The sequence below is a fragment of the Tetrao urogallus genome (assembly GCF_951394365.1).
Source record: "Tetrao urogallus genome assembly, chromosome: 1".
NCBI classification, from domain to species: Eukaryota; Metazoa; Chordata; class Aves; order Galliformes; family Phasianidae; genus Tetrao; species Tetrao urogallus.
The window spans coordinates 165414075-165434213 of NC_136813.1; the positions used below are offsets into that span (position 1 = coordinate 165414075).

Genomic DNA, 20139 nt, shown 5'->3' on the forward strand with positions numbered 1-20139 from the left:
AACACTGTCCACGTCCTAAATGAAGGTCACTCTGCCTCGCATTGCTGTGATGCAGACATGGCAGTACTCAGTGTAATGGACATTGCCCAGTCTCCTAGTATGGGAGACCCTGGCACATTGAGATGGCTCCTGCAGGCACAGGCCCTGTAAAGATAATGCTGTCTGACAGTGTGGATCCAGTCCTGGTTTCTTCATCTATTTTTGGACAAGTGGGACTTCTGATATTGTGATGTCAAAAACATGCAATTGTTAGGGTAGGATCAATCCCAAACATGAATACAGGCTGGGCAGTAAGTATATGGACAGTCGCCCTGTGGAGAAGGAAATGGTAATGATGGTGGATGAAAAATAAACATCAGCTGGCAAGGAGTGCTTTCAGCCGAGAAAGCCAACTGTATCTGGGGCTGCAGGGTGAGGAAGGTGACTATTTGCCTCTGTTCCGCCCTTGTGAGGCCCCATCCAGCTTTGGGGAGCACTGCATCCAGCTTTGGGGCCCCCAGCACAAGAAGGATGCGGAGCTGCTGGAGCAGATCCAGAGGAGGGCACAAAGACAGGCTGAGGGAGCTGGGCTTGTTCAGCCTTGGAAAGAGAAGGCTAAGGGGAGATCTCACTGCAGCATTTCAGCACTTAAAGGAGGTCTACAGGAAAGACAGGGAGAGACGTTTTATTAGGGAAAATAGTGATAGGACAAGGGGAAATGGTCTTAAGCTAAAAGAGAGGAGATTTATGTTAGATATTAGAAAGAAATTCTTTACCATGAAGGAGGTAAGGCAGTGGCACAGGCTGCTCAAAGAAGATGTGGGTGCCCAACAGGTGTTCAAGGCCACGCTGGATAAGGCTTTGAGCAGCATGATTTTGTAGACAGTGTTTCCTGTCCACGGCAAGGAGTTGGAACTAGGTGATCTTCAAGATCTCTTCCAATCCAGACAATGATAATGGCTTTGTGATTGCCCAGATGGAAACGTGTTGCCTTGATTGACAGGGTTAATAGTAGTGATTGTCTTGGGCATGCCCAAAGAGGGCCAGCATGCACAGCTGTCAGAAGGGGACAGCCGGCACTGAGCTCCTCCAGCCCTGCAAGGCATGCCCAGCTGAGTGTGATCTGCTGCTGATGAGTTTATCTCACCCACGTGCAACAAGACCTTAAGCCCTTCCTCTTTGACGTGGGGATTAAGGGCAATCTTGACAGATTTAAAGACGATGAAGCACCCCTACCTTGGGATCGTAGGCTACTGGCCTACAGATTATGCAGTGTGGCCTTGTTGTGGGAATGTATCTCTTTTGCTTTCACAAATCAGCTAAGAATAGCACACTGCCCTTTCAAGTGAGTCACAAAATCTGAGCTAATTGGCTACAAGCCAAATTGACTTTATAAAAAAAAAAAACACAAATACCTTAATTATTTTACATAGCTGCTAAGCACTGGTGCCCAGTCACACTGACCTGGGAGCTGGTAAAACAGCAAGGTGTTTTGGCTGATTCTGATTCTCCCTTCACCTTCAAAATTCGCCATTTTTGTTTGCCTCAGGGACTGGGCCGGATGCTGAATTTCAGACCAAGCTTCCTTGCCCCACTGTTCTTGTCTATCAACTTACTGTACAAACAGCAATTCTACCCAAAATGTACCCTGTAATTTATGATCGTGATAACAAACGAACAGATTAGAAAAATATCACTAATATTACAGAGCACCAAACATATCTGCAGCTACAGTACAGGTTAAACAACAAGAGGAACCAATTTCTGTACTTCTTCTTCCCATATTCTTGCTGTATTGCACACACAGAGTTAGTGCTTCCTCATCCTCACACATGCTTTCTGGGCACAGCACTGTACAAAAAAATAAAAGCCTTCACCAGGAAGGCTCTGCAAAATTATGAGCTCAGCCCTATTAAATTTGTTAAAGTCTGCCTCGTCTCAGTGATCGTGGTTCTGATTGCAGCTCAGGGTTTGTCTGTGCTGCAGTTATGTGATCCTGTAGTAGGGAAATAGGAGGAGAAAATTTGTGCTGATTTCATCCTCCAATCACCCAACTTCAATTTGCATCTGGGAGACCAAATGGTGTCCTCTGGCTGTTTGTAAGAGCAGAATAAACAGCATCTGGAAATATTTCCAACCTTTACGTCTCAGTGGTACATGATGTTAAAATAATCCCTGTCATGGGTCTACTCTGGCCAACAGCACTCTGTCAAACTATTCATAGACAATATTAGAGAACTGTTGAGGCCTTTCAAATAACAGAATGGAATGGAACAGTTCAGCTGGCGTGTACCTACAAAGATAATCAAACATAACTGCAGTTTGGGTGTGCTAACTGTACTTCTCAGTATAAGAAATATTCTGGATGTGGCCTGTTCCCAGCTATTTTTGTTGGTTCTGAGACATCCAGCTCACAACAGCAGATGTAGTTTTCATAGCCACAGGAAATTAAATGAGTAATATCCTGCACTTAATATTCTATACAGCTTATCGTGAATGTGGCAGCACAGCAACACATAATCTTCCATTCAGCTCTTCATTTTTATGGTCTCATGGTTTCTCCCTGCAAGGGAGCAGAGCCCTTGCTCCCTCTGCAACCCAGCAGCACCCTAAGAGGGGAGGAAGCAAAGGCTGAGGATACAGCTTATACAGCTTAAAAATGTTTGCTTCTAGGCCACAGGAAGGGTGGATTTTACTTCTTTTAGTAAAAAGTAAATATTCTGAATAGAATTTCTATTCAGTTGTGGATTGGTAGTTGTTTTTTTTTTTTTTTTCTTTTGAAAAACAATCAAATAATTATGAATTTGTTTCTTATTACGTAGTATGTTATATATGCATATTTATAGCTATGCATATATATTTGTATATGCATATACACTTTCATGCACGATGTGAACTTAGATGCGTTGTTTTAGATAGCTGCTTTCCATGGGCTTCTGCTAACGAGTAACTGTGACTTCCCCCTAGTGGTCAATTGCTATTTCTGAAGCTTAAAAATTAGGCTATCACATTGAAAAAATCCATTTGTTTCAGAAAAAAATCAAGCCCCTCTCTTCCTCAAAAGTTTACAATCACTGACTAATTTCAATACAACAGCAGAATCTGCTTTCTTACTAAAGCAAAAAATATATATAAATAAACAGAAAAAAAATAAAATTGAAGAAGAGTTCAACGTTGAAGGAGAGCCAGGAAGAGAAAATAACCTCAGAAAGAAAAACAGTTTTTTCAGTCGTTCCCTTTGTAGTGTTTGTGCCAAGAGACCACCAGATGTAGCTGAGCAAAGGGCTCTGTGCTCTCCTTACTGTAAGTCAAAATATTCCAGTCTATGTCCACGTCACTTCCATTCACTCTGCTCTCTGTCTTGGCCACAAGTTGTTTCAATTAACTGCCCCTTTCCCCTATATTTTTTTTGAGGAAGCTCTTCAAAAACACTGATTCTGGCATCCCAGGTTTGAAGACCTCGTCATGTAGAATTCTTCCTATTTTCCTTATCTAAAGAGCTTGGGAGATTCCTTCTCCTCTCAACCTGTTTGAACAATACCCAAGCTAAGGGAAAGGATTCTCTTCAGTTTGCCTTGCCCTATGCTTACAGTAAGCATTTTCTTCCCAGGCAACTTTGCAGCTTCATTCAAAAATTAAGGAAAGAAAACAGTTGCCTTACGTGTGTGCGTGTTTGTCCATCTGTCTGACTATTTCCTCCACCAGTTACTGGCAGTTTTCAACTAAATTCAGCCAAAGGATCCAAGATGAATAAGTTCTTCTAAGTCTTGTCAAATAAACAATGGATAATTATGGGGGGGTGGGGGAAATCAGCAAAAAAATCCATTCATGCTGGTACCCACAAGGACTCTCAGTGCAGCCCATATATTACAGACCACCTAATTGAAATATATTCTGAATGCTGTAACATAGAAAACTTAATTTGTCTCTTTATTCCCATGAGGACTCAAAACCCTCCAGAGCTGTGCAAACACACAGCACAGTGCTGTGTAGGGTGGGCTGCTACTGACTGTCAGATGAGCTGTGGGAGTTCAAGATCAAAGCATCCCTTTATAGAGGCCTTTGGATTAGGAAATAGGAAGATACAGATCAAGTGCAGTTTATTGTTGGAGGTAAACATAGTTCATTGCATGAGACCGAGCAGTTCCAAGAACTTGAACAACAGAGTCAGACTGCCTAAACCTCCCTTGTTCAAAAGCTCAGCTCTGAAGACCTGGCACATTAATTTGTACAACACGGCAGATTGGGGACCAGGTATTTTACCTCCTCTTCACTTAGGTCTAAAACATAATAGAAAGACCTAATTAAATCGTGTTTATAGCAGTTGCTTATATTTTGACATGTTTTTTTCCAGTGGGCAGGGAAACGCTGAGGTATTATCTTAGGAATCATGTGAGCATAGAAGATTACAAGAAAAATTACTGTTGGCATATCCTCTTTAATTCCCTCTGGATTTATACAATCACTTCAGTGAGAATAAAATCAAAAGCAAACGAAAATCACCAAAAGGAAGATGTAGCTGCTTCATGTATCAGAACGCTTTGGGAAGCATGCACAAAAGAACATACCAACCTTTGTGTCTCCAAAAATGACTATCGTGAAATTTTCTGTCTCAACAAAGTCTACTGAGCCCAGATCCTTCTTCCCAGGAATTACTCTTTTTTTTTTTTTCGAAATAGAAACAGCTGTACTTCATATCTCCCAGTCCATTTTCTAGCACATTGCTGGAAAAATCAACGGACACCTGAGCAGAAAAACAGGCAGCCTGATATGTGAAGGTTCCAAAATGGTGACTGCACAGATGACAGACATGGGAATAGCCAGGGGGTTCCAGTTACAAAGATGGCTCGGGAAGCAGACAGAACGGCTTCTGATTCAGGGATCTAATCCCTCTTTGGAGCACTGTGGGCAAACATCAATCTTCTGATGTATTTCCTGAAGCATCTGTGCCTCTTGGAATCCATGGCTCCCCTGCAGAGCAACTGCCCTCCTGCCCAGCCTTTTTCCACTCATACACAGAATAGGTAAGATATGCAAAAAGCATTGCAATGTATTTTGTACACTGTAAGAGGCGCTGTTTCAAATCCTCTCAGTTCATGTACTGCTAAATATCCGGTTTAAAATTGCCCCGAATTTTGTATGCTCTTTAGGATCCTATTTGAAGGCTCTTAATTTGTAACGAACATTCTTATTTGCTCTTATTCACACTTACAAGTATAGACATGACTGTTTGTTTCATTTTTTTTTCTGCACAGAAATGTGACTAAATAAAGCATCCATGGAAGTAAAATCTAAGCTGCAGCAGATTTAAATGGCAAATGATCAGATAAAATTCACCTTTCTTTTCAAATGGTTATATGTAAAGACCAGCAATATTCCATAAATAATTTGGCGGCAGTATATATAGTCCTGTAACACCATGGCAACAGCTTCTGATGGAGTTGTTTCATGCTTTTTCCTACTTCAAATTCTTAATTAGATGGTAAATCAGATGTGATTTTTACTGCTAGTGTAAACAGAACAAACAGTGAAATTTTAAAACCACATTTATTTTTAATACAAAATCTGTTGCACTATTACAGAAGTAAGCCTGTATGTTTACCCCCACATGCACAGATCATTCAGCATCTACAATTAAATAAAATTATATTCTTTTTTTTACCAAAACCATTGGCAAATCTTAAGAAATTTTCTCTTTGTGCTTTGTAGTCAACGTTTGTATAATTCACTTTTTGCTTCGGTTCCTGTTAGGAAAACTGATCAACAGAAAGCTCAAAGGTGCGAAAGAAGCTTATGACAGATACACTTGTGAGTACTTCAGTTGTACCTTACCTACAATATGTACATGGATGCTGCGAGGTGTGCTATGATCTGATGTAATGCATTGGAAAAACTGTGAATGGTTCAATTAGGAATCTGCAGTAAGAAAGCAGAACAGTTCACTATTTTGTTGTCACAGCAAAAAAAAATTTAAAAAAAATTATATTGAAGTAGATGCCTTAAAATACCATGCACACCATTGGCTATAGTACTTCTTACACAGTACAACATAAGCTTTCTTGTTTTATTTGTTTGTAACACCTAGAAGCATATAGCACCTACATTTTAAGTGTATTTACAAATTCAACAAAATATCTACATATAAAAAGCTTACTTAAAATTAAACTTGATGCAAGTTATGAAAAACCAATTTATTGGCAAATGAAACTGAGCATTCCTTCAACCATAGGTTGTTATAAAATTTATATTTGGAGGTAAACACTTGATTGATATTGTATGCGAGAAAATAATTTTGTAACTGATAATGGTAATCCTTTACCACTAAACCATAGGAGCGCTTGTCAGATTGAATTCTGCAGCTGTGAGCAGTAACCCCACACTGCTTCAGGGTGTAGATAATCCCAAAGCTGCCGCACTGGTTGGGCCGGGACACGGAGGGAAATGCACTCTTGCTGGTGAAGTTGGCTGCCTTGGTTTTTAACTCTTTGTTTTAGAAGAGCTTATAGCTTGCTGTGTAAGGAAGTAATTCACTTCTGGTTGCTTGATTACTTGTTTTAAATAAATCTTCTAAGGCCATGAAAACCTGTTGTGCTGTAACTGTCTAGAAAGTGTTTCTTTAATAAGGAAAAAAAAAAAAAACACTCATATTCTCATTTGTATAATTTAAAACATTTAAAACATTCCAATTTTCAGCACAACAGTTTCATAACACTTTTTTATTTTACAGTTTTCACTTTATGGCAATGATAGCTGTCCGCTAATCACAGTTTACTGCACCAACTGATTTCATAGTACAGTGCATTATGGAATGCATATTGTATAAAGGCACTGAATGTATTTTGCCCTGTGTTTTCTGGAATATTTTCTCTCATTTTAAAGTTTTTCTTTCAGTGACTGTACAAATTCCAAAATGCATTGCAATGCATATCTTTTATACCCTAAAATCAATCCAACGTGTTTTGATGTAAAAAATAGAACACTGTACTGCTGTAATACTTGATAGATTAAAAAGGCTATAAAGTAATAGGAGCAAAGAGCAGATAATAGGGTCTCATTAAGCATCAGCAAATGCAAGTGTCATACTAAAATCATTTAGCAATTATATACTGTACATACTGTTCCTAACTGTCTTGCAAAAAGACATATGATAGCTAGACATTAAGTCACCAATTTCACAACAATGTCCACAAAGACATTGAAGTTCTATATAATACTACTATAACACTCTAACAATGAAAATGGAATTCATACCCAGGGATTCGGCTGAGGACTGCATAACAAACTGTCCAATCATGTTTTTATAGTGAACGTGAGAGTGTGAATTGTGTAGCATCTTTTTTCATGCATTATACCATATTTTCGACAGGAAACAAAATTGTAAGTCAGTGCTGTTTTTTTTTCTGTGTCGGTTCCTTTTTTAGAAAAGTAAGAAAATCCAAGTTTCAAACAAAATTTGAATTCTGTATCTTGATTCATACTACCATCCCAGTTGGTGTGTCACTATACCATATAGCTGTACAAACCGGCACGTTCTCATAGCATAAACACTTTGAGATGAGGAGCTTTGTTACCTGCATGTTCATCGTACGAGAAGGAGGACGTACAAGTGCAAACAAACAGAAAACACAAGGGAATCAAGTTCTTTGATTACACAAATGAATTCATGGCATTTACAGGAGAAGGAGCCTCCGAACTTTCATTTCCTTCTGCGGGTTCTTTCTCTTTTTTACCGCTGTATTGTCCAATAAAGGAGCCATCCTCATTGAACTGGCCATTTACACCTTCTCCATAGTCAACTAAACTATCATCACTGTCTTCTTTTTTCACAGTTCTGTCTGATGGTGTCCGACTTCCTTTTTTTAGAGGTTTATGGTCCTCTGCATCGCTGGAAACACAAACAAACAAATGAAAGGAATTAAGCGATGCACCATTTTGTAAGGCAAAGTCAGTCATGCATGCAGAGTTCATAAGAAGCATGTGTGCAGCCCCATAATCCTGCAGTAAATCCACACACATTGTAGAGACAAATCAATATGATGCAGTTGACATGAATGCATGGTGTAGTGATGGTTTAAACAGAGAATGCCTTCAGTGGAAGGTGGGTTTTTTGTGGCTTTCTGTTTTTATTTTTTTCATCGTGCATGACTTTTCAATGGTAAGACTTGTGCCATTGGCTTGGAAGCAATTTAGATGCAACTGCAAGCATTAAGAACGGGGTTGTAAAGTTACCAAAAAAAATTATTTGTTCTTCAAAGTAACAAGGTTCTGATGTGCTGTGAAGTTAGTCTGTTAAACTTCTTAATTTCTTTGACTCCTTCAACACGAATGAAGAATGAATTCGGTTAAATGGAATATACTGATTTTCTTTACTAGTACAAAGAAAATAACAGTGCTGCATTTCAAATAATTTGTTACATAATGCAGACCAGACTTACAATTTTTAATCTTACCTTTCAAGAGACCTACATATTCCATTAAAAGGGTGCAGAAGAAACAAATGAAAATAGCCTAAGAAGAAAAGCAAAGTCCATATCCTGATAGTGATCAGTATTTTATCATAATAAGTTGCTTTTAAAATTGCTAAAACGTTTACTGCATACAGATAAATCAACAAATTCAGCTTACAGTAGCTAGAAATGAGCAGTTAAGAGCATGCTTAGGTTTTTTATTACTTATGAGATCTCAATCCATAACTGATAACATGTTCAGGCAATGATGATGGTGATTTGGAGCACAACAGGAAGAGGCAAGGAAAGAAAGGCAGGGATGAAAAATCCATTTAGCATAGTACTGCAGTTAGTAGAGAAGCTGCAGCACCATCAGCATCCCAAACAAATTTGTAGCTGTGGTAAGCCTGCATTTTGTGAAACAGATGCAGCTGGGCTCTTTTCTTAATCCTCAACACTGCACTTCAGTCTCAAGAGGAAGATTTCAGCAGCAGCTCCAAATCATCTCCAACTGAAAAACACTACTGGCAGTACTGAAAAAGCACTCTCTTACACTTTGTCTTAAACAAAACATGTAACTTTGTATAGGTACCAAAGAACAAACAATTTTTTTTTCCTTCATGACTTCCATCTTAAGGAAAATGTAAATAAACATGTACAGAATATTGAGGAAATGAAAATACATAAAATTTACATTATTAGATTGAATATATGTTCAGCAAACTATTTTAACTGTGTAATTCCTATAAACAAATACCTTAAATTGTCCAATAATGTATTTGCTTTTCTTTTTCTACTGACTCTCTCTAAATATCCAGAAAAATCAAAACATTATAGCATATATAAGGTCACATATTATAGGTTCACTGATAAATGCTCTATTGAGAAGTATTTCAGCAGCCCAGTACATAATTTTCCATCCAACTGGTATTCCTTATCTCAACATCCTTTTTTTACTTTGGAAAACTCCACGTTTTCACATTCCGAAAGAAGGACACCTCTAATGTGCTTGTAACATTTTGATTTTTTTAAAGCATAGAAGAGGTTTTATTTTTCTATGCATACACAAAAGTGGCAGGAACATTTATCTTATTAAAACCTTCATGTTAAAATTAAAATGTACAGAGGCCAAATACACTTGACTGTATTGGCTTGACTTTGCTTTTCGTTATTGCTGTGTACATGGCATTAGGATAAATATCTGATCATTGATCTTGTGTGCTCACTGCAAACATACAGGTTATTAACACTTAAATGAATTCTGCTCCGAAATGTCACTCATGCAGCAGCAAAGTGCAAATGTTTGTGACACTGCAAACGCGAGCAGATTACAAAGACAGATCATTTTGGAAGGATCTTGTATGTAAAAGGTAAATAAAGAATAACAAATCCTAAGTGTGACTCTTTTAGTCAGATAGCAAAGTATTTTCTTCATTGTCCTCCTCTGAGGGCAACAGTCATTAAAACAGGTTATACAAAAGCAATGAAGACCAGACCCTCACATTGAATGATACCAGGTCCTGCTCCCAGATAAAAATGACCTGCAGTGTTTAATGACTTCTCAGTCATAGCATTTCGTAAAGAACACTGCTTCATAACTGCTTACGCAGTAACATTTAGGAATGAAAGCAAATTAAAAATGCATTTGCACCCTATCCAAGTGGTCAAAAAACTGTAAATGTTCTAAAGCGTGATCCAATCCAGTGTAATTCACTAGGCTGGAAATATAAAGTAAGTAAATAATATACCATTACTGTACTAAAAACATCCACATTTCAGACATTTTTGTGTTTAATCCAATAAAACGGTCAATTTTAATTTACAACTTTGATAATCATGTGAATAGAAACTTTTCTTTTGTGTTGATCTTTTTTTTTTTTTTTTCATTTATGGAAACAAAATTTATTTATAATCTGAACAATAAAAAAATAATCACAGTTGGTTGCATTCTGTCTGTAATTTTTCTAGATATTAGCAAGGATACAGATTCTACTGTCTGTATAATTAAAACCAAACAAAACTGCAGATTTACCCAGGCATGTACCTGCATGGGTGCTGGTATAAGAGCACAGTTACAGCAGGTGCAAAATCAAACCTCAACCTGGGGATTCTTTCCTCTTTTGTGCCAGAAAACTCCAGAAAGAAGTTCTCCCAGGCTCTGGCACTGAAAAAAGAAGTGGGATTACCTAAGGTGCTTTCCTTTCCCTTTTTCAGGAAAAGGAAACACATTGAATGGGGTCTTGATTCTTTGCCAAACTGGATTATAACACTTGTATTAAATGAACACAGTGTTTTGGGTGAGGGAAAGAAAGGGAGGATAGCAGAGAAACCAAAGAGGAGAGAGGAAAAAAAGTGAAGACATCAATATTTTTGACAGCACTTTTGCAACCCTGGGTGTGCAAAACAGAGAAGGGACTTCTGGCACACTGGAGAAATGAATGGGTTTTCTGTGTGCTGCCAAGAGGCAAACTACAAAAGCCACACAGTTGTCCTGTTATTAATATTGATGTCCAAAGAGTTATATAACGCTTTACTCTATAGACTATATAATATTGCAAAAACACATTAAGGTCAGAAATTTTGATACAGTATCTGCAAGATTTTCTAATGACCGTTCATAAAAACAGACCAAAATGTAACCATCATAGCTCACACTTTCTTTTAGTTTTTGTTTGTGCTTTTGCTTGCTGACTTTTAGACTTATCTAAGTGTAATATTCTGAACTGAAACAGAAAGTTGGGCTAACTAAAATTATAATGGAAAATCTAAGAAGTATTTTGAAATGTGTCATGTATGCAGTGCTGACAGCAGCGAGACAATAAGTACTGGAATGCAACAAGAGATGAGAATGTAACTGAATTTTATCTTCATATCAGAAGACCGGAAAATGAAGATTAGGGATACCTTCTCTATTTGTTGTCTTATAAATATTTTACCAGCTTTTTAAGGATGAAACTTGCTCAATAAAGACTGAAATGCACCTGACATTTTGGTATGTACCAATATGTATCAGGCATTTCATGCCATTTCAACAAGAATTTGACAGTAAGGCAGACTCTAAAACTCTAAATACTTTTCTGAGATAATTGCTAATACATATTTCTTTTCCCTCCTAGTTGTATGAAACACACAGTAAACTTGAAGACAATGATTAAGAGAGATGAAATATGGAGGTAAAAATAACGTGTAAATGCAAAGTACAAACATTTTTTTAAAAAGTACTTCCATTTCACAAAATCATCAGTTATTGAAAGAAATATGTACCTTGGAATCTCCTTTCTTCTTTCAACTTTTCAACTTTTCTTCCTTAGATATGGGTACATGCAGCAACCAGTCAGAATGGGGAAGATGCCTCTGCAGTCCAGCAGGCAACTAGTTCCCACTAAACTTTGTCACATTCATAGACATGCAAAACAACTCAATATATGGTTAGCAATATACTACTTTTCCTTATAGCACAGCTGTCAGATGAAAGGCAACACAAAACAAACCAAATGGGTAAAGCATTCTGGGATATTGGATGCAGAGAGAGGATGACGAGGAAGAAATTTGTTGGCAATGAATTTCTTGCTTTGTGCCTTCAGGTCAACACACCAGAAATATTCAAGTATAAGCACACAGAGGCACAGAAGTATGTTACACTGTGGCTTTGTTGTAGATTCCAGGACAACCTCTGATCCAATGCCTAATGGACATCTGCTCACACTCCTTAATTGATAAGAGATTATGCAGATTATACTTTTCGCTATACTCTGACACAAATAATTCAGATTTCAAAACTTCGTACTATTTCCAATGTACCTAAGACAAAGGCACATCTATCTTGTTGGTTGTTTTTTTTCTGAGCAGATTTTATTTAGCATGTTTGTAATCTTCAATCATGGCAGAAGCTGAAAAAACTGAAGACTAAGTTCCTGGCAGCAGGCTGAAAACGTTGTTAGCTTAAGAATCTGATCTACTCCTAGTGAAAAGTAGTAAAGAAAAATCTGCTTGAGATAAATTTAATCAGACTTTCCACTCTTGCTATTTCAGGAGAAAAACTGTACAAAGGGAAAAACAAAGAACTGATTTTAAAAAGTAGGTGACACAGATGCTCAAGAATTAAAATAAGAACCATCAGAGAAAGAATGTGTGTGTGAATGAGGACACAATAAGATCACTGCCAAGTCCAATCAGACTATTCAGATACAGGAATCCTCCAGGGGCAGTCTACTGACATCATCTGCAGTGCTAGGAAGGATCAACCTTATAACTGTTGTGAGGCACAAATCATTGCTAGGTTCCCCTGGAAACGAACCTAGGCTGCAACAACACAGCATAAAAATATTGTTGTATGTAGAAAATATATCCTCATTGCTAGTCAACCTAGACAAAGCAGGAAGACTAATGTTATCTATTGGCCTCAGAATTCTCCATTAACCATTTCCAGAAAGTCTCCCATAGCATAGCTAGGAATTTCTAGAAAAAATAATCTGTGTCAAAATGATGGAGAAAGGAGTCAAAGGAATTCAACAAAATGTGCAAATATCCTGTGTAACCACAATAGCAGTCCAGCTACTATAGATGCCTTATCCTGCTTGATCTTCTTTTGAAGATAAATACTCTGGGATATCATGTAAGAAGAGATGCAAAAAGCTCTATTTTCATAAAGCTAAATAAGAAATATATGCCTGCAAACTCTCCCCACCCATGAACCAACAGGTCTATAGATGCCACTTATTCCTAATCTCTTGATTTATGACCCTGGACAGAAATTTGGGCTGATTTATGTAGCTACACTGACCAAAACAGGAGCTCTGTGTAGTCTTTGTTTTAAATTTAAATAAACACATTTACACACAACAGCACTTGTTGTACTTCCTGCAGTTCCTTGGTGTAAACATTGTCCAAAATTCACTTTTTTTTTCCAAATGAGAAAACCACTGGGATTGTAGAGAAATAATTCTAGAGGAACTGTGTATGCCACCAATCACAGGAACACTCTACATCCAGTCTATCTGTGATCCCAGAAACATTATTTTTTCCTCCATGAGATCAGTATGGAAGAAAATACGCTCTCAGAAGAAACATCATGGAAGACTGCAACATTTCAAACAAGCCTTAGCCACTCCAAGAATACCGTGAATACTAGAAGCTGAATGTGCCAAAAACCTTCCTATGACTTCTCTGGGAAATCATAATTAGCAATTAAGATTTAAGTAATTTAATAATTTAAATCTTATTTTGAAATAATACATTTTCAAAGCATTGGCCCTATTTGCCAATATTGAAATATTGAGACACTGAAGTTTATTCAGCATAAATTTCTGTATTTTTCAGTCTCCCCAGTTCCTGAGAAAGGATGATAGTTTTAGCTGTTCTTAGAAAGTTCCTCGTGATGGTCTGGTATCTCTTTGAAAACGAGATGTCCTTTCATAGCTGGCATGAAAAGATTGTGAGACTTTGTATTTTCCCTTTCCTCCTTTAAACTTCGGAGGAGAACGAAAGGAACTCTGAGACTTGTGAGGATAAGAAAACGAGCTGCCAAAAGAGCATTTTTTTTTCATCCGATGTAAGGAATGTTTGTGTTCTGCAAAGTCCTTCAGGATCTGGACCAAGGATTCACCAAATAGCTTGCCACCAGTGTATGGTAGAGAGAGCAGCTGACATCTGAGATCTAGCGATGAGGTCCAAGGACGCAGCCATATAGCTCTCCAGGCTACTGTGAGGCATGCAACATTTTTAACTGTGAGTCTAAGAGAATCCTCAGCTGCATCATGGATAAAGTTAGCTGCAAGTTTACACAGTCTGTGCTTCCTCTGTATGGCACCAGATGGGACACATTTTCTTTTAACTCTGGCTTGTTCTTCCTCCAGCCATAATAGTAATGCTTTAGAAGCATAAGTGCAGTAGATAGACACTCCAAGCTGGGCTGCAACCAGCTTGAAAGATCTTTTGATTTCTTCTTCAATCTTTCTATCAGTAAGATCTTTAGGGAGAGCATCCATGTTAGCAGACATTGAAAGCACAGAATCAGCAGTAATCAATGGCCTGTCTACCTTAGGCAAGGTCCCCCACAAAGCAGCTTTATCCACTGGAAGGGGATACAGCTTATGTAGGATTTCTGGAGCTTTGTGTTTTGCCTCAGGACTACCCCAAATCCTACAGATGAAATTTTCCACTGTTGAATGGATAGGAAGTGCATTATCTACCTTGCCTTCTTCAGATAAGACAGGCATTTCTTCTGAAGGGCATTCACCTTTGGAAGTTTTCAGCATTAACACCCTTTTAATGTGCTTGAACAGATAACTCTGATTTTCCATGCCAAACTTGCGTTCAGCATCTGGTCCTTCTTCATCTTCTGTAGGGGATTCAGATGACACCTCATCATCTTCAAGGGATGAGTCAACCACCAAATCCTTGTAAGCATCAACTCTCTCCTTCCCAGAAGTTGCTTGATTTTTTATACTGCCTATTTGATCAGACTCAAAAGTTTGGGAACTGCTTCCCATTTCTTCTAGAGGAACCACTGGAACTTCTGTAATTGGTATCCTGGGATGCTTTATTGAGTGGGACCTAGTCTGTGCCACAGAAGTTATACTTTGTCTGGCTGCTGTGAGTGCATCCTTTAAGACAGTAGCTAGCTCAGGCAAAATTACAGATTTCATTAATGAATTGTTTTCAGATTCAGAGAAATGAGTAGTAGCAGAAGGTCTTACCTTCCTGTGTTTGGAGCTCTGAGTGTCTTCTGAATCTGAGCTGTAGTAGTCTGGGGTCTGGCTGAACCGGTGCAGGAGAGAAGAATGCTGCCTTGCCAGTGAGCCATGAATTGAGTTGCAGCTGAGGGGTTGGTGGAAAGGGTGTGGATGTCCTGCCTGAGAATTTGAACCCTCCTCCAAACCCATTATTTGTTGCTCAGAAGCATGACATCTAGAGCCATGCCTGTATATCCATTTGTCTGACCTCTTTTCCTCTTGGCAGAGGGAAGCAGAGACAGAACTAGCCCTTCTAAGCTCTGAAGACTGCCTAGCCTTCCTCCTGGTGAAGGAGGTCTCTGATCTGACGTTGGAGTATTGATCCCCTGACCTTCTGAAGAAGCTGGATCTGTCAGATCTCACAGACTTTGCTTTGGTAAAGACAGGGTCTGCTTCAGAAGAACTTGCACAGCTACCTTTTCTTTTCTTTTCCTTGTCCATTTTCTTTCCTGTCCAAGCAGACATGGACCTGAAGTGATGAAAAAAGTTCAAAATACTGCGATTTCCAAACCTTTCAAAAATCACATTTTTGTTCAAGGGAGACCCTATACCCTTTGTCCTCATAAAAGCACTGCATCGTGACCAGTGCCGTGTGAGACAGGCAAACTGGGAACTGAGTGACTGCAGGGATGCTGGGCTGCACAGAGAATGCCAAGATATCTTCTGTAATCTGACTGGTTGCTGCTGCTGCCCTGTCTCTAAGGAAAAAAGAGGAAAGCCCAACATAGACTAATTACACAGAAATACATTTTAGAAAGGAGTTTTTGCATGGTAAATAGGATAAACATATGAACAAGTCTGTAAGCTAGGCATCCAAATGTCCATTTTCACCAGACAAGTGGTATATAAATAAAATCATTTAATAAAACACTATGTGATTCTTTAGATTGACTTAAATCTCTTCAATATGGAAACAAATTCAAATTCTGCTACAGGTCACACGTGAAAGTAGATTTCAATAATTTTAGTCTAGACCTGAGAAAACATATATTCAAGTCACAGAATTTGTGCAATTATGTATGAGGGCCAGCTTTTGCTGCTGAAAGTTCCAAGTACTGAAAAGCAGAGGAGTGATACATGAGAATGCAAACTGGACTGCATAGGAAAATGCATACAGTACTTATTTACATCTGCTTCCAAATGCTGCTTTATACTACTTTTATCAGCTAAATTAGATTAGTACATATGCACTTAAGGCTGTAACAAAATGGCACACAAAAATGATTAACCTAAGAACAGAGTAGTATTGTTTGTTGTTTTTTTTTAAAACCACAAGTAAGAATAAACAGAAACTGTTCTTTGGTATTCAGACTGGAAATCTAATGCAGCCAGATCTATATGCACATTTCCCTTACGTGAGAAAGCTAAAGCAAGAGAATTTTTCTTGGAAAAACTTTTGTTTTTTTTTTTTAAATCTGTGTAAGTTAAGCATTTTCAAAGTCATAAAGGTTGCTACAATAATTTTAAACACAGTAATACACTGTAAAATGCATTACAATACGTAAATAAAATATAACACCATAGACAGATTTAGAAATTAAGAACATTATTTGAAAAACTGTGGTTCAAAAGCACCAAATGATATGCTGCTGTTTTATTTAATAATCTATACTCCCGTGAATGGACTTGCCAAAGCATGCTTCTTACGATGTCAGGAGATTCAGATAGACTACTTTTAGAATGAAGGAAGAGAGTCAGGAATAAGAGTGTTGTATGCTTTGAATCTGCTTTCTCTGTTTCTTGCACTGAAATACATGGAGGGAAGATCTGTTTTTTCCTGTAGGACATTCCCTCACCTCCATATTTAACGTTGCTGCCTTGTTATTAGATTAAGTGTTGCCATTAGTGGCATTTTAAATGCATTTGTTTTCCAGGTAGTGGAACACAAGACTGTCTTTATTAAACTTCAATTAAAAATGTATTTTTAAAAAATATAATGTCAAATGTCCTCTAACTAAAAGGTTGAAAACATACTGTATTTGATATATAAGTACCTGAAACATGGGTTTATAAAAAACCTCCCTTTGATTCCTCCCTTTGAGACAACTGTGTTTGAATCTGGATTTCAGCTTGCAATTGTGGCTTTTTCTAAACTCTCAATTATTTAATCTCAGACTTTTATTTTTTTTCTTATAGCATAGTTGAAATGCTATCTACAGTTCTATAAAACAGTGGAAGCAGAATCTTTCTCAACACTGAAATAAAGTTAGTTTTGAAATTGCAAGTGTGATATTACATAAAGTACATGTGATACGAAGAGTGAACTCAACAAACCACATCAGCTGCTCACCTGTATTCACCAAACGTTCCATCATCTTCCTTCATAGGCTGTATTTCTGGATCAGCATGTGCATCCTCCTTTTCTTTCACTAAAATATTTGAAATAATAACTTTTATCATTAAACAGCAAGGCTAGATACCTTAAGACCCTAATTTCTCAAACCAATCAGATTTGGCTAGAATATGATTTGAATAAAAATAATTGATTGAACTGGAGCCTTAGACTACTGCATGTTTTCTTTTGAAGAAAAAGATCTGTTAACTACAGAATTTTATCTTAATTCAAGTACAAAACACTGTGTTATCCTGCATGAATAAAACTTTTCCTTTCTTTCATTTCAAAATAAATACTTGTTAAAAAATACTGAACCATTTTATTTTGAGTTATTAGCAGAGCTATTGTTTATTGAAATCTGAATATCCACATTCCATATTGCCTCTTGATATTTCTCCTACATCAACTGATGAAACTGAATCAAATTCACTTGTATTCACTGCTTGTTTCCTTCTGCTTTCATGTCATGCCCTAACAATGCACTAAAAGTATTGCAATAGAGTCTCCAAGAAATTTTAAACACCATTTGAAAAATATTAATGTTGGAAAAGAATAGGCTTGGTCTATTCATTATTTCTTTTCTTTCTATGACATAATCAAAATCAAAGGAAAAACACATAAAACAGAACCTAAACTTAACACAATCTTATCTCTTGCACATCTCTATTACAGTTTGCATTCACTGGTAAGACTGCATATGTCTTGTGTTAATTTTTGCATGTAATTTGTCTCCATGCAACCATGCAGCACAGAAACCTGCCAATATCTGAGGAGATAAATGTTTACAGATAACATATTCCTATAAATTAAGAGTGTTGTCACAGTAAAATAATATACTGGTCAATAATTATCTTCATCATGGTTTTCTTTGTCTTTCATTTCCTTCTTTTTTTAAATACTATTTTTACTACATTAAATTTATTAAACATTACATTTACTACATTAAACATTACATTTACTACATTTATTATTTTACATCATTATTACTATTATATTATTATTTTTATTTGGATATTATTATTACCTTATTATTACCTATTACCTATGTAGGATATATTTCAGTATATCCAGTATAATATATATATATTTCCATAATCCAGTATAATTGGATTATACTGCTATATAATCCAATATATTGCCTCTTATTTTTTATTCTGGTTATTTCCACAGTTAATTTGTACATCATCAGTTTATACACTGTTGATTAAGATGATATGAATCATTCCTCATGATAATTCATAACATCTTGAAATGAATCTGGCCGCTATAATTTCATATTAAAATAATTCAGTACTTTTTAATAGCCATCGGTATTCTGAAGATGACATGCTAAAATTAAGACAAAAATAATTTAATAAGAGTTCTAAATCAGCTCTTTCTGGTGAGTTAAAAGGCTAAGCTTGGGGCATGCAGTTCTGGCAGGATGGCCAAGTATCCCAAAGAAAGCTCAACCCTCTCTAAAGTGTTAATGTAGGGTAATAGAATCAATCCTCTAAGGATGAGTGAAAAAACTCTTTTTAGGGACTGAAGTTGTCCACCAGTAGGCAGATTGCTCCCAATGAGCCTACCAAACAATAGGACTGATTTCTCATATATACAATGCAATTGTGTAAAAACTAGGGGCAAATGTAATCTGAGATCTGTGATAAATGGATTGATTACCAGGAGATAATTTTACTTTTATTGTTACATATCGTACCTGGATATTTGCCACCTTTATTCCTCCTTATGAAGCAAACAATCAGTAAAATCAAGATAAGAAGTGCAACAGCACACATAAGTCCAATGAACCATCCTTGAGTAGCAATGTCTACCTGCCGACTTGCCATTGCTGGAGAATAGAAAAAAAACATTATGAGAATGTTCTACCTGCATTAAAATTCTATGTTAATTAAATTAAATAACAGTCAGTATACATCATTTATTAATTAAGGAATAACACTTGCAAAAATTAGTATTAAGAAAAGCAGTGATATTGTATTTAGTGAATATTTTCATTATTTAAAATGTTTGCAAGGAAAAGTGCACAGAACTTATTTTTGAATATATAAGAATTCTGCCAACTTTTTTCAACATTTAGGCTTAGCAGCTATTTTGCAAAACATGTACACATACTGTCTTGCTTTTCACAAATTCCAGGACCGTTTTCAACCATTTTACATTAATTGAACTACTGAAATGAAATTGCAAATTGTAATTCACACAAACACTTAGATTGCATTACTGAAATGAATAAAAAGGCAATACACATTAGCTACTGCACACCTATTAGTCAGAAACAGAAACAGATGGGTCATCCAAGACCATAACATTCAATTACAACTGAAAATCAACAATGAAGCATCCTTTAAAGCCTTATTAAGCATAATGTGTTCTTCCTCTCCTCAAATGTGTACAGCATCCTAAAATTTATCATGATTGCCATAATTTAGCATTAGTGAGAACTTAACACAAGGCAATTGGGAAGCTTTTCCTTTACACTGTTTCTCTCCAAATGCTGATTCTATTTGGAAAATAATGTAAACAATAAGGAAACACTACAGTCAGAGTGAGGAAAGAAATTATCTGTGTGGTTTGGTGGCTGGAACTACTACTAGTCTTTAACACAGTAGGAGGATTTTCCTGGATAACCTTATTTTCCACT

General features: G+C 37.0%; 1 protein-coding gene across 8 annotated transcripts in view; it reads right to left on the reverse strand.

Moving 5' to 3' along the window:
- Window positions 1-7626: 7626 nt before the first annotated feature.
- The window catches only part of NRCAM (neuronal cell adhesion molecule), a gene marked incomplete at both ends in the record, with an annotated part of 67055 nt that continues 54542 nt past the window's right edge, over window positions 7627-20139 (reverse strand). For 7 of the 8 annotated variants that reach the window (XM_079539503.1, XM_079539508.1, XM_079539507.1 and 4 more), the window contains 3 exons: window positions 7627-7864; window positions 17451-17529; window positions 19195-19326. In XM_079539503.1, the coding sequence (XP_079395629.1) occupies window positions 7627-7864; window positions 17451-17529; window positions 19195-19326 (449 nt within the window). Of the gene's footprint in view, window positions 7865-8453; window positions 8488-17450; window positions 17530-19194; window positions 19327-20139 lie in introns of those variants that run through there. The other variant, XM_079539509.1, reaches the window with a different exon arrangement.